Here is a 14909-nt window from a genome sequence, read left to right as displayed (position 1 = left end):
CCGTCTCTCGCTCCCTCCCTTTGACACCTCCTCCATCTCTCCCTCCCTCTCACACAGCTCCTCCCTCCCTGTCACACAGATCCTCAGTTTCTCCCTCCCTCTCACACAGCTCCTCCCTCTCTCCGTCCCTCTCACACAGCTCCTCCATTTCTCCCTCCCTCCCTCTCACACAGCTCCTCCATTTCTCCCTCCCTCACTCTCACACAGCTCCTCCGTTTCTCCCTCCCTCTCACACAGCTCCTCCCTCCCTCCCTCTCACACAGCTCCTCCGTTTCTCCCTCCCTCTGCTCTGTCTCTCCCCAGCACAGTGTTCAGTCTCTTGTCCCTGATTGGAGGGAGCTGCTCGTACATTTCAAACCCCAGCGCAGAGTCGACTCGGGGTAGCTTGAAAAGGAGCAGGTGAGTCCTCAAAACCTGGGAGAGACAGAGAGAGGAGGCGTTGTTACTGTAACAAATACCATAGCCCCATCCCACCTATGCCAGAATGCCCCAGAGCCCTTCCCTTACCTCATCAGTCAGGAAGTAGGTCTTCCTCAGCAAGCCTCTCCTAGCAGTGTCCACTTTCTGTAGAGAGAGACAGACTCAGCAATTAGCCATCAAAACAATGCACAGCAAATCAAAGTGTCACATCTTGACAGTTTAAGTCAGCTTTGAACAAACATATATTCCAGACACTGGGCATGTAAGACAAGCAGAATTCGGGGGTGTCACCCTGGGGTATCGCAGGGGTACCTGAGGTGCGGGCTCCTGTGAGAAGAGGAATGTGTTGAGGTGCGCGATGGCCACGGCGTACAGTACAGGACACCACGCCCTGCGCAGGGCTCCCGTAACCAGGGCGCGGAAATACAGCTGCAGCAGAGACAGGGAGTCCTCTGGGGGAGAGGTGAAGAGCTGCAGGGGGACCGGGAGCTGGAGAGAGAGAGAGAGAGAGAGAGAGAGAGAGAGGCACAGCCGAGTCACAACACACACAGAGATAGGGACAGAACACAGAGTGATAGGGTCAGAACTCAGACAGAGACTCTGTCAGATTAACAATACTTCAATATATATATATATTAATTCATATACTCAAAAACATCCTAGATTAGATTTGAACAATTATATTCTATTCAATTTGTGAACATATGGTGTACTCCAGTGCAACCCACCCTAGAATAGCCAACCAATGAAACAAGAGACAGTCCAGAGCCAGCGTGAAGAGGCACACTGTATATAACTGCTAGAGCCGATCACAGAGCTAGCGTGAAGAGGCACACTGTACATAACTGCTAGAGCCGATCACAGAGCTAGCGTGAAGAGGCACACTGTACATAACTGCTAGAGCCGATCACAGAGCTAGCGTGAAGAGGCACACTGTATATAACTGCTAGAGCCGATCACAGAGCTAGCGTGAAGAGGCACACTGTACATAACTGCTAGAGCCGATCACAGAGCTAGCGTGAAGAGGCACACTGTACATAACTGCTAGAGCCGATCACAGAGCTAGCGGGAAGAGGCACACTGTACATAACTGCTAGAGCCGATCACAGAGCTAGCGGGAAGAGGCACACTGTACATAACTGCTAGAGCCGATCACAGAGCTAGCGTGAAGAGGCACACTGTACATAACTGCTAGAGCCGATCACAGAGCTAGCGTGAAGAGGCACACTGTACATAACTGCTAGAGCCGATCACAGAGCTAGCGTGAAGAGGCACACTGTACATAACTGCTAGAGCCGATCACAGAGCTAGCGTGAAGAGGCACACTGTACATAACTGCTAGAGCCGATCACAGAGCTAGCCTGAAGAGGCACACTGTACATAACTGCTAGAGCCGATCACAGAGCTAGCGTGAAGAGGCACACTGTACATAACTGCTAGAGCCGATCACAGAGCTAGCGTGAAGAGGCACACTGTACATAACTGCTAGAGCCGATCACAGAGCTAGCGTGAAGAGGCACACTGTACATAACTGCTAGAGCCGATCACAGAGCTAGCCTGAAGAGGCACACTGTACATAACTGCTAGAGCCGATCACAGAGCTAGCGTGAAGAGGCACACTGTACATAACTGCTAGAGCCGATCACAGAGCTAGCGTGAAGAGGCACACTGTACATAACTGCTAGAGCCGATCACAGAGCTAGCGTGAAGAGGCACACTGTACATAACTGCTAGAGCCGATCACAGAGCTAGCGTGAAGAGGCACACTGTACATAACTGCTAGAGCCGATCACAGAGCTAGCCTGAAGAGGCACACTGTACATAACTGCTAGAGCCGATCACAGAGCTAGCGTGAAGAGCCACACTGTACATAACTGCTAGAGCTGATCACAGAGCTAGCCTGAAGAGGCACACTGTACATAACTGCTAGAGCCGATCACAGAGCTAGCCTGAAGAGGCACACTGTACATAACTGCTAGAGCTGATCACAGAGCTAGTCTGAAGAGGCACACTGTACATAACTGCTAGAGCTGATCGCCCCTGATGGCTCCTTTGCTGTTCTTAATTAGAAACACGACTGCCTGTATTAAACTTCAAGATCAGATTACTGAACTGCCCACTCGGAATGGCGCCACATTCTTTGGTGGATTGGGTTCTGCATTACAGTACCAGTTAAACCACAAGAGCACTGGGAGCGATAGTAACTGGATCTGAGCCCTGACAGTGTGGTCCTAATGAGACCGCTTTGATCCTAATCAAAGTCTGCACAACCCTGCAAGGGGTTAATCAGCTGCGTTGATGCGGAATCACTGGGATCCTTCAGGACCCGCTCTGACAAACTTCTGTGATACATCTTATTAATAAGCAACAAACAGACACTTTCCTTTAAAAAAAAAAAACACAACAGAGTGAGTCTTTACCAGGACAGCAGTCCCTTCACACTCCTGAGCTGCGGCTTCTCATCTTCACCAGCCTCTCAAGGGTTCAAAGCAATGAATCTGTTCAAAGATGCGCTTTTTCTTCTCATATTTATAGTGCACATTATAAAGAACCGTCCACTATTAAGCGCTTCCAAAGACAGCGCAGGCTTTTCTGAATGGCTATAAAATTCTCTTGATTTATGATGCCATTCAATTCTCCTCGCTCTCTCTTAACAGCTTCTACTGGACTCCAGCCAGTCCTACAGATAATACACACTGATCTCCAGCTCCTGGGTTAACGGGGAAAAGAACGCTGTTACAAGGTAAGACCAGTCAGAACGAGGTTCCAGACAATCTGACTGTTCCCTGATAGAGGACTCCGAGCTGCGTGCTGTTCAAAATCAGTTTTCAAACGCCTCCCCTGAACGAACCTCAGCTCGGATCCAGTAAACACCCCACTTCACCCTACAGGTGTAATTTACACAGCGGTGAGGGCGCCTGTGTCCCTTTTCATTAACAGTTGTTTAACCTATCGAAACCACTCCCATGCTTTTGAAAGCCACAGCCCTCCCCTCTCCTCACCTGTGCCAGCGTGACCCCCAGAGACCGCAGGAGTCCCACATGCTCCCCGAATACGGCCAGCCGCAGCTCCGCACTGAACCTGCGCTGCAGCGGGAGGAGCAGGAAACACCCGAACAGGGGGTCCCCGAATGAGACTGCCTCAAACTGGGCCAGCAGGGCGGAGTACAGGTCCTGGAAGGAAGCAAGGCCAGGAGGTGGGGAGCCAGGGAAGCCCAGGTCCAGTGTTGCCTGCTGGGGAGGGGAGCAGAGTGAGCGCAGCACTGCCCACCCATAGCGCTGCACAGGGGGCTCCAGGAACAGATCACTGCCACACAGGAACAGGCAGGCCAGCCGGCACAGCTTGACAGCCGGAGTCACAGCCTTCCCTCCTCCCTCCCTCCAGTGCTCCAGGACCAGCACCCACTGCAGGCAGCAGACCGCCGACTCCACAGAGGCAGGCGGCAGGGTCTCCACAGCACAGCCCCTGGACTCAGCCTGCCCTGCGCACTCGTACAGGGTGACCAGGGGCAGGAACGGCCAATCTGAGGGCAGGGCAGGGCCAGAGAGCGGTGGGAGGAGCTGGGTCTGAACGGAGGGGGTGCAGCCCAGGTAAGATTCCCGGGATCGGCGCACCAAGGGCTCTAGCTGAGACAGGTGAGTCAGGTAGCAGCCGCGCAGGGAGGGCAGGTGGGAGTACGCCTCGCGGAGCAGTGCACCCAGAGAGGAGCTTGGGGAGGGGTCTAGCTGGGAGGTGGGGTTGTGGGAGGGGTCAGAGTGGCTTTCTTTCAGGTGAAGTAGCTGATTTAGGTCTGCAGCTTCTGGGCCTCCACAGCGCCCCTCTCTGAGAAAAACAGACAAGAAAATAAGGGAATGGGGGGTTAAATATTCCATTTAGTTTCTATAGTTTAGTACAATTAACTACGTTTAGGCATCACTGAAAGTTTAAACTAGCGCTAAACTCATGTGGTGTGTTGTTTGTTTGTGTTGTTGTTCATTCCAGTACATTGTGAATTCAGGCTGTAATCAACAATCTGTCAAAGTCAAGTTTCACTAGTCGGTATAGTTTTATATCTCTTTTTCTTCGAGACAGGAGCATGAGATTATATACGAACGCTAAAGATTATTCGAAGGACTGTTCTCCAGCCAATGAGAGACTCACGGGATGAAGTCAGGGTTAAAGGTCAGAGTGGACAGGAGGTCGTGTGCCAGGTGTTCGCTGCCCGGCAACAGCCGTGGGAGCATCGCCATGGCAACCTGGTGGTAGAGCGAGGCGTGCTGGGAAACTGCAGCGTGCACTGGGATCTGAAACAGAGGGGAGAATACCAGTCTAACCAGTAAGCAATCCCAGTTCACCCAGCTAGAGCAGCACGGTCAAAGCTCAATTCCTGTTCTTAAATACAACTGTGTTTGTGGGTCTGTTTACTTCACTCTTGCAGTTTAGTGTCATGAAAGCTGCAGATAGACAGACAGTGTCTCACAAGCAATGTCAGAGTTACACTATGACAGAATTGCAGTCAGTCTCATCTGATATGAATCAGCGGCCATTAGCACCTTCCTCTAGGAAAGAAGCACACATTATGGTCACCGTGTCTTTGTTTGTTATTTTTAGTGCTGCTCCCTCCCAATCAGCCCAGTTGAAGGAGAGCTACGCACCAGTCTGGCAGCCAGTTTGAGCAGCAGGTACTGCAGCTGGTATTCATGTCTCAGCAGCCAGCCGCAGGAGAGAGAGAGGGGGGGCGTGGCCTCACAGCAGCAGCGCAGGTAACCAATCACAGGTTCCGAGACGAGGAGAGGAGAGAACTGGGGAAGAGACAAGGAGATCCATACCTAGAGTTATCTAGTATAACTTCACTGAAAAACAGCAGAGCAGTAAAACAATCTAATACACTAATGCATATACCTATGCCCACATTTATTCACTTCCAGGATACAACACTGAAACTATTAGTTAAGATAGAGTAGTCTTCCTGTAAAGTTACTCAGTGATGAAAGAGTGAAATAACCTGCTTGTGTCTAAATGTTTCTTTGGAATAACTTCCTGGGTTGACGTGCATGCAGTGGTATTTCTCATCTGCAGGTGGCGCTGCGGCTCCTGTCATGCATACCTTTCCTGCCAGCCCCCTGTGCGTGGAGGCCATGGCATGGAGGAGGTAACAGAGACCCGTCATGAAGGGGAAGGGAGACTGGGAGCCAGCCAGGCTGAGCACGGGCTTCCCTCCACAGCAGCTGAGGCTGGGGAGGCTGGGGATGGACTCCGGGCCTGTGGAGCAGGAGTTGGGGTTACACAGCGCTGAGCAGGACCTGAAACAGACAGACAGACAGACACACAGGCAGACATACAGACAGGGGAATACAACATTAGTGTAGGCCAATGACTCTCAAACTGGGGTCTGCATGGTCTCCACAGGTCTCAGTAAATTGTGACTTCACTCCTGTATTTTTAGTGGGCTCAGTGTTGGAGAGAGAGAGAGAGAGAGCGAGAGAGAGAGAGACTTGACACTTCCAGGCACTTTTCATTCACACTTCTCTTCCACTGCAGTACAGCTTCTCTTTGTTGCTTGCGTTTTTCAGTCAGGGGTCCCCCAGTTCCCCAAGATTCAGAATCTCAAAAGAGGGGTTCAGGGGTGGGTTCTTACCTGAGCTCGCTCATCATGCTGCGCACGGCCTGATGGGATAGCAGGGGCTCAAGGACCTCCGAGGAGAGAGACTCCATCTCCTGGAGAGACTGGACAGGCTGGAACGAGCTCTGAGAGGAGTTGGTTAGTACAGACGTAAGGGTTAATATCTCTAACAGAGTTTTCATAGCTCTGTCAGGTTTCTCTCTGCGTGCGTCTGCTTTTACAATGTTGCTGCATCGCCATCTAGTGACGAGCGGCTAATAAAACATAACAGAAACTTGAACACAGTTTTGTGCATTCTGCCTCGTCTCAGCTGCATCCTCACTCCAATCACAGCCTCGCTGTGCTGCTGAGCGCTGTACTGAACGCAGAGGCGTGACGGGCCAGGTTTGAGGCAGGGATGCGAATGGTTCAGAGAACGTTCAGAACTGTTCCTTGCATGGCAGCTGACGTGTTTAAAGGTAATTTATTCAATATGTATTTTGTGTTAAACACATGCAGTCTCATCCACATTAATGCTGCATTATAAAACAAGTAACAGGACTCTAATGGAGGGTTCCTCGTGATGGCTTTTTTGATTGGCTACCAAAAAATGTGAACATTCAAATACGTTCAATCCTAAAGTAAAAGCATTTTTAAATCTACCAGCCCTAGTTTGGATTGTGGAATATGACACAGAAACTCTCTAAACTCTCTAAAAACGACAACCCCGATCCTCCTCATCCTCCTCCCCCTTAACTCCCATCCTAGTCGTCCCCCTCAACCCCTATCCTCCTCATCCTCCTCTCCCTCAACCCCCATCCTCCTCAACCTCGATCCTCGTGCTCCCCTCCCCCTCAACCCCCATCCTCCTCCTCCTCTCCCTCAACCCCAATCCTCCTCCTCCTCTCCCTCAATCCCCATCCTCCTCCTCAACCCCCATCCTCCTCCTCCTCTCCCTCAACCCCCATCCTCCTCCTCCTCTCCCTCAATCCCCATCCTCCTCCTCAACCCCCATCCTCCTCCTCCTCTCCCTCAATCCCCTCCTCCTCCTCTCCCTCAATCCCCATCCTCCTCCTCAACCCCCATCCTCCTCCTCCTCTCCCTCAATCCCCATCCTCCTCCTCCTCTCCCTCAACCCCCATCCTCCTCCTCCTCTCCCTCAATCCCCATCCTCCTCCTCAACCCCCATCCTCCTCCTCCTCTCCCTCAACCCCCATCCTCCTCCTCCTCTCCCTCAACCCCCATCCTCCTCCTCCTCTCCCTCAACCCCCATCCTCCTCCTCCTCTCCCTCAACCCCCATCCTCCTCCTCCTCTCCCTCAACCCCCATCCTCCTCCTCCTCTCCCTCAACCCCCATCCTCCTCCTCCTCTCCCTCAACCCCCTCCTCCTCCTCCCTCCTCCTCCTCTTCCTCAACCCCCATCCTCCTCTCCCTCAACCTTCAACCCCCATCCTCCTCCTCTCCCTCAACCTCCATTCTCCTCTCCCTCAACCCTCAACCCCCATCCTCCTCTTCTCCCTCAACCCCCATCCTCCTCTTCTCCCTCAACCCCCATTCTCCTCCTCCCCTCCCTCAACCCTCAACCCCCATTCTCCTCCTCCCCCTCACCTGTGCTGGGAGCTGTGTGTAGAAGCTCCCCAGGTACAGCAAGATTGCAGCGCTCAGTCTCTGAGCTCCTTCCCTCAGTAGGGGGTCAGATAGCACCTCCACACAGCTCTTCAGAGAGCCCAACAGGAAGGGACGGAGCCCGGTCACATGACTCCACTCCACTGGGGGCGGGGGAGGCGCATCACTCTCGGGGTTACTGTAGCAACAGGAATGGTGACATCCAAAGGCTGTCTCGGCTCAAAAGACACACAAACACACACAGTGACAAACATAGACAGACACACAGGCTGCTACATGCAGGCAGACACACACACACTCACCCACTCACCGCGTCTGCTCTCGCTGCAGCTCCTCCTGGCTGCCCGCGGTGAGTGTGATGTTGGTGAGCAGGGTGATCAAGGCCTCGGCTCTGTGCACAGACAGAGTGTGCAGGGGTTCCACAGGGCCTCGCGGGGCCACCAGAGAGGGGACACACTGCAGAGCCCTCACCAGGATGGGGTAGAGCTCCCTGTGTCAACGAGGGGGGACAGGGGATTCAGCTCATTACCTAACTCCTCACCGGTCCCAGGTATCTCACTCCACAGCCTCCTACCTCAGATAGACCCCTCCCTCTCCCCATCTCTGTTTGGTGTACCTGTACAAGTCGCAGGTCTGCCCGTACCCTGCCGCGATGCTCCACAGCCTCAGTGCCTCTGTGCTCAGCCTCACTGCCTCATGGGGTTCCAGCAGTAGGTCCTGGGGCTCCAGGGCCAGGTAGCGAGACAGCCTCTCACGCAGACCCAAGCTGTTAAACTGAGACACCAACACACACTGCATTCAACACACCTCCAACACTGACCCAAAGTCACATGAACAAACACTTTAAAAATAGACTGACTTTCTTACTGTTCAAGTCAGTGTTTCGGTCTGCATGGTTGTGTGTCTCTCTGTTTTTGTGTGTTTGCCTGCCTGTCTGTATGTCAGATAGTGTATGTGTGGGTGCTCTGTCTGTCTGTCTGTATGACTGAGTGTGCTCTGTCTGTATGATGGTGTGGGCTCTGTGTATGTCTGTATGTCTGCGTGTCTGCCTGTATGACTGTGTCCTGCTCTCACCAGCCTGGCACACGCGTGTCTCCCGGAGCACGCCAGCACTCTGACTAGCTTCATCGCCGTGGCGACGGGCAGCCCGTGTGTGGTCTCCAGGGTGAGAGGGCCGCCAGGGGGGCCAAGGGGGTGTGGGGTCCAGGAACAGGGCAGGAACTCCGACAGGACAGTCTGCATCAAGCGTGGGGAGTCCAGGACCTGAAAACGCCAGGAGAGATCTTACCAGAGCAGACGCACAGCAGAGAGTAATGAAGCACAGCGACAACATGGTAATGCAGAGGGAAGCACTGTGAAGCACAGAGCGGTATGGAAAACCACGGTAAGCTTTGGAAAATGCACAGCATAACCATGGGAAAGCATGGGAAAAGTAAAAACTTCCTGTGCTAATGTACTGTAATAAAGTGAACTAAAATCAACTACAAAGCTGGGATGGCAAGCACTAAGTTTATATAAGAATCAGATATTACTAGCTGATCAAGTCACTTCATCAAGGGAATGAGGGGATTACAGTCTCCTGAGTGGATGACATCTGAGACACAGTCGTCGTTTTAAGGTCGTTCTGGTTGCTAATAAAATGTCAGAGAAGTCTCGCTTCTGCTCGGAGTCTGGCTTCAGCTGAAACTTCAAGTCATTCGGCTTGGTGTCAGATTGTTGAATGGTTCTGGAAGGGTCTCTGTACCTGACTGGCCGAGGTGCCGGAGTGACGGGCAATTCGGATCAGGACCTCCAGAACATCCTGGACCACCCTGGGACCGGGCCGGACCACCTCCAGGATATACCTGAGCCGAGCCAGAACCTGCATCTTCAACAGGGCCTGAGAAGAGACAGAAAGGGAGATAGAGAGATGAGGCATGAGGGATGAGAGCAGATCCAGAGACTGGAACAGAGGCAGAAAGGGGGTGAGAAAGATAACAGTGTGTGGGCACCATCACCTTGATGAGGTCTGTCCTGGCAATGTCGTAATCTGCTCTCCTTTCCTCCCTCTTCTCTTCTGCCTCCTTCACCCCTTCCTCCTCCTCCTCCTCCTCCTCCTCCTCAGGCTTCTCTGAGGGGAGGAGTGGGAAGGTGGTGCTGCCCTGCAACCAGGAGAAGGTACTGTCCAAACACTCCTGAGAGAGAAAGGAGGGACAGTTGTGATGGAGTCACTGTAACTACACTGCAATTCCACACGTCCTCTGTTAATACACTATAAATACATTGCACTGTAGAGTGCAGCCTGAATTAACAGGCGTGACTCAAAGGTACTCCGCTCCGATTCTTCCATGTGTGAATCACGGCACACAATCCCAAGCACAGCTCCAATCAAACGCTTCCCCCAAGCCTACCTCATCGTCGGGGGCAACCAGCAGCGCCCAGAGAGCGTGCACCGCGGCCGACATGACCCCCCCCACCGAGTCGTCCAGCGAGAAGCGCAGCAGGAAGAGCAGGCCGGCGTCCAGCAGAGTGGACAGGACACTGCCCCTGAGCGACGAGGCAAAGTGACTAGAGCGAGCCTGAGGAGAAATAACCAGGATTAGAGCACATCTAGACAGAGAGAGAAAGAGAGACCCAGAGATAGACAGAGATATACAGAGACAGAGACATACAGAGATACACAGAGAGGCAGAGATATACAGTGACAGAGAGACGCAACACAAGTTACGCTCAGAAGTCTGAAGAATCACTACAGCTACAACACTCTACCATTCAGGGTCTATGGATGAACTGACCACACATTTACCAAAGAAAGAGACTTCTGAATACCAAGAATGAGGATTGGCTGAGCAGTTGTCGTGGTTACCTTGCGCAGGATGCGCGCGAGTGTGGTGAGAGCGAGGCTGCGCTGCTGCGTCACCTGACTGCGAGAGAGGTGGAACAACTCCTGGAGGGAATAGCCAGCCAGCTGAGGAGAGAGGAGAGGGAGGGGTGTAACACAGTGTTACAGTATAAACACACATCTCTTTGTGGATTTGAATCCCTGCCCTGCCTCACCTGCGGCTCCTCTCCGTGATGGTGCAGCCCCAGGTGAGGGGGCAGGTCAGCGTCAGGGGGGATCAGGGAGCCGGAGAAATCGAAGCGGGCCTGCATCGCCTGGGGGGTGGGGGGTGAGGGGAACACAGTGAGACTCAATAAGGAACTCAAACACTCTCTCCAACACTAGAGAACAAACACTCTCTCTATCGTCTCTCCCCAACGACTCTCCTCTCATTACCCTCTTCAGTTTGTCCCCTTCCTCACTCTTCCCATCCCCTCTCTCTCCCTCTGTCCTCTCTTCACCCCTTCCATCCCCTCTCTCCCTCTCTCCTCTCCCTTTTCCTTCTCTCCTCACCTGTCTCGTTCCCCTCTTCCTGGGTCTGGGCAGGTCTTTGATCCACTCCAGTTTCTCGGGCTCCAGCTGGTTCATGTGTACCCAGCCCTCCTGGGGCTTCACTGGCAGATCTTCCACTGAAAGCACATTCACACACTCCCTGAGTTACCGTCTTCATTTGATCATTCAGGCTTTTCCATTCATTTATCGGACAGCCTCTGTGCACGCTTTCTATTTAGCGGTCACTCTGAAATCCTAATTTCTCCTTAGAAATGTTTCCACGTTTTTCACAAGTTTTTCCCACGGTTATGGCAATATGCATGGTTTGCCATGTTACCTCTCTGTGCTTCACAATACGTCTCTGTGCTTCACAGTGCTTGCCTATGCTTTACCATGCTTTCACTGTGCTTCATTACATTTTTACCTGTGACTGGAGGTTCAGATTCTTTGTCCCGTCCCTCGGTCTCAGAATCCATGTCTATTGGTCCTTCCTCTGTATCGGACAACGTGGGCTCTGTCTGTGTGTCCATCTGTCCCTCTGTTCCTCTATCCTCCTGGGACCTGGCCGGACCTGACACATCCTTGGACTTCTTGGACTTGACAAAGGAAACTAGCCTGGGGTCTGCAGGACAGAGACAGACAGACAGACTGGCATGACACACAGACAGCATACCAGCCCCCTACTCAAGGGACTGGGAAAACATTCTCAAGAGTGTTAATACCATACATACCCCAGTGTGATGCAAATGCAAAACTACAGCAGAACAATTGATGAAATCCTTCATTGTACACACATGCAAGAACAGAAGTGTGCCAGACAGACAGACAGACAGACAGACATAGGGACAGTCTCCTCCACATGTCCTCAGACTCTGAACTCTCACAGCTTGTTCTAATAGGCGACTTGCCAGACAGGCTTGTTGAAGAGAGCTTCTAAAAGCCCAGGGATGTTCTCACAGGCTTCCTGAACTCCTCAGTGACTCACCCAGCTGAGCCAGCAGCCTCCCCTGCTCCTGCAGGATCTCTGCCTTGGACATGCCCCTGAGCAAGGCCTCGTTCTCCAGGTGGATCTGCCTCGCCGCTGTGAGGCCTCCCGGACCCCCCAGACCCTGTCCTGAGACCAGCCTCGGAGCAGCCCCTCTGAGCGGAGCCCCTGAAACACACAGTGGAATAGAAACACACACACACACACCAGTACTGCGCTGCATGCTGAACACTCTTTCCTACAGACTTCTGTACAGCTCTGCAGTATTAAGGCAGTGAGGAGTGGAGGCTTACCGATGCTTGGGTTCGAATCAGTCTGATGTGATTGCATCTTCTCTGACAGAGGCGGGGCTAACCTCTGACCTGTGATCCCTGCTGAGGCATCATTCTGGGAAGGCTCACTGACCGCACTCGCTGTCCGAGTGGCGATATTCTGAGCGAAGATACTCCTCCTGCCAGGAGGAACAGAGGCCTGCTGGGATAGAAACACAAAGAGGAAGGTTTGACAATACAGACAGACACACAGACATGCAGACAGACAGACAGGCAGGCAGACAGTCAGGCAGACAGAGACAGCCACAGAGACAGGCAGACAGACACAAACACTGATACAAACTCTTACCTGGTCTTTGACCTCTGACCTGTGGAAGACTTTTGGAAATGGGGCTCCAGTGAATGCTGGGAAGGACACAGGAACCGCACTTGTGTCACGCTCCTACAACGAGGGAGTGAGAGAGTGACAATGAGAGTGAGAACTTCAGTGTCAATCCCAGAACACACTGCACAATGGCTGCCCCTCCACTGTCACTCACAATGATCCTGGACAGCACGGCAGTGAGGTGAGGGTCCTCTCGATCAAGTCTCTCCGCAGGGTCGTCCTTCTCAAACCTCACGCGATCCGAGCGGAACCGAGACTTCTTCTGGGGGGGGGCGGGGGTGAGCGAGGGAGGCTGCTCCGGGAGCTCTGAGGGGGGTCAAACACAGACTCTGTCAGACCGGCCTTGCTGATACACACACAGACAAGCTCTCCAGCTGCTGTGACTGTGAAACACGCCCTGTACCGTCCATGCTGACGATGTCTCTCGTGGCCCCCAGCTCTGTCTCTCCCGCTGGGGTTCTGGTTCCGGGTTCTCCTCTGCGCTTGTCGGGCCTGCGGATCACCTGCACCCCCGGATCACCCCCTGAGGCCAGGAACCGGTCCTGGTACCGGAGCAGGTCATCCTCTGTGTCCCCGGGCTTGGGCCGGCCCAGCATCACTCCTCCTGCGGGGAGAGGAGAAAATACTTCAAATCCCAGGGATGGTAATACAATTCCCATTGCACAGCAGTCTGATCCATTCCTGCTTTTACAAGGAGTTTAACACGACCCATCTGAGCTTGTTACCTGTACAATGTGGCTGATCAAGCTTGTAGCAAAACCTGGAATGAGTGAAAGTGCTATGCATTTCCATTGCTGAATCCTACACACCTAGACCACTGGAGGGAGTCTGGGGTATTAGGAACTATGGTGTTGTCTTTGAAATATCTGCATAGTCCAAACTGAAGTGAAAAATATACGCAAAGACTCTCCAACAGAAGACTATAAAACCTGGAAGAACTAATACTATCTAATATTAGTACCGCTGTCAAACATGCCCCCTCTTATTATTATTATTATACAGTTTGCAACTCACGAATAGCATTATAGACATGAACGAAGCTGTCTGTGTAACTTACTACAAGTAAGCACACCAAGACAATTTAAACGAATGTGGTTTTGGAAAGCATTCCGAGGCAACGAACCGGTCCCAGCGAGCTGGAACACCACCCGGCATACAGCGCGCACACCCGCACCGAGGCAACGAACCGGTCCCAGCGAGCTGGAACACCACCCGGCATACAGCGCGCACACCCGCACCGAGGCAACGAACCGGTCCCAGCGAGCTGGAACACCACCCGGCATACAGCGCGCACACCCGCACCGAGGCAACGAACCGGTCCCAGCGAGCTGGAACACCACCCGGCATGCAGCGCGCACACCCGCACCGAGGCAACGAACCGGTCCCAGCGAGCTGGAACACCACCCGGCATGCAGCGCGCACACCCGCACCGAGGCAACGAACCGGTCCCAGCGAGCTGGAACACCACCCGGCACGCAGCGCGCACACCCGCACCGAGGCAACGAACCGGACCCAGCGAGCTGGAACACCACCCGGCACGCAGCGCGCACACCCGCACCGAGGCAACGAACCGGTCCCAGCGAGCTGGAACACCACCCGGCATACAGCGCGCACACCCGCACCGAGGCAACGAACCGGTCCCAGCGAGCTGGAACACCACCCGGCACGCAGCGCGCACACCCGCACCGAGGCAACGAACCGGACCCAGCGAGCTGGAACACCACCCGGCACGCAGCGCGCACACCCGCACCGAGGCAACGAACCGGACCCAGCGAGCTGGAACACCACCCGGCACGCAGCGCGCACACCCGCACCGAGGCCACGAACCGGACCCAGCGAGCTGGAACACCACCCGGCATGCAGCGCGCACACCCGCACCGAGGCAACGAACCGGTCCCAGCGAGCTGGAACACCACCCGGCATACAGCGCGCACACCCGCACCGAGGCAACGAACCGGTCCCAGCGAGCTGGAACACCACCCGGCATACAGCGCGCACACCCGCACCGAGGCAACGAACCGGTCCCAGCGAGCTGGAACACCACCCGGCATGCAGCGCGCACACCCGCACCGAGGCAACGAACCGGTCCCAGCGAGCTGGAACACCACCCGGCATGCAGCGCGCACACCCGCACCGAGGCAACGAACCGGTCCCAGCGAGCTGGAACACCACCCGGCATGCAGCGCGCACACCCGCACCGAGGCAACGAACCGGTCCCAGCGAGCTGGAACACCACCCGGCATGCAGCGCGCACACCCGCACCGAGGCAACGAACCGGTCCCAGCGAG

At 54.0% G+C, this 14909-nt stretch overlaps 1 protein-coding gene across 4 annotated transcripts in view; it reads right to left on the bottom strand.

Annotated features, from left to right (window-relative positions):
• Positions 1–232: 232 nt before the first annotated feature.
• Positions 233–14909, bottom strand: part of rpap1 (RNA polymerase II associated protein 1) — a 19760-nt gene continuing 5083 nt past the window's right edge. For 2 of the 4 annotated variants that reach the window (XM_041275966.1, XM_041275967.1), the window contains exons 2-25: positions 13025–13225; positions 12776–12927; positions 12586–12678; positions 12258–12438; positions 11965–12132; positions 11404–11601; positions 11001–11116; positions 10664–10762; positions 10473–10574; positions 10018–10185; positions 9625–9801; positions 9372–9506; positions 8702–8890; positions 8244–8401; positions 7938–8117; positions 7610–7805; positions 6038–6147; positions 5507–5702; positions 5055–5201; positions 4561–4703; positions 3423–4242; positions 733–909; positions 508–564; positions 233–414 (exon numbers count right to left, since the gene is read on the bottom strand). In XM_041275966.1, the coding sequence (XP_041131900.1) occupies positions 256–414; positions 508–564; positions 733–909; positions 3423–4242; positions 4561–4703; positions 5055–5201; positions 5507–5702; positions 6038–6147; positions 7610–7805; positions 7938–8117; positions 8244–8401; positions 8702–8890; positions 9372–9506; positions 9625–9801; positions 10018–10185; positions 10473–10574; positions 10664–10762; positions 11001–11116; positions 11404–11601; positions 11965–12132; positions 12258–12438; positions 12586–12678; positions 12776–12927; positions 13025–13225 (4322 nt within the window). In that variant the 3' untranslated portion in view covers positions 233–255. Of the gene's footprint in view, positions 415–507; positions 565–732; positions 910–3422; positions 4243–4560; positions 4704–5054; positions 5202–5506; positions 5703–6037; positions 6148–7609; positions 7806–7937; positions 8118–8243; positions 8402–8701; positions 8891–9371; positions 9507–9624; positions 9802–10017; positions 10186–10472; positions 10575–10663; positions 10763–11000; positions 11117–11403; positions 11602–11964; positions 12133–12257; positions 12439–12585; positions 12679–12775; positions 12928–13024; positions 13226–13346; positions 13835–14909 lie in introns of those variants that run through there. The other 2 variants (XM_041275964.1, XM_041275965.1) reach the window with 2 other exon arrangements.

This window comes from Polyodon spathula, chromosome 17 (assembly GCF_017654505.1).
Source record: "Polyodon spathula isolate WHYD16114869_AA chromosome 17, ASM1765450v1, whole genome shotgun sequence".
NCBI lineage: Eukaryota > Metazoa > Chordata > Actinopteri > Acipenseriformes > Polyodontidae > Polyodon > Polyodon spathula.
This window is presented reverse-complemented; position numbering and strand designations above follow the sequence as displayed.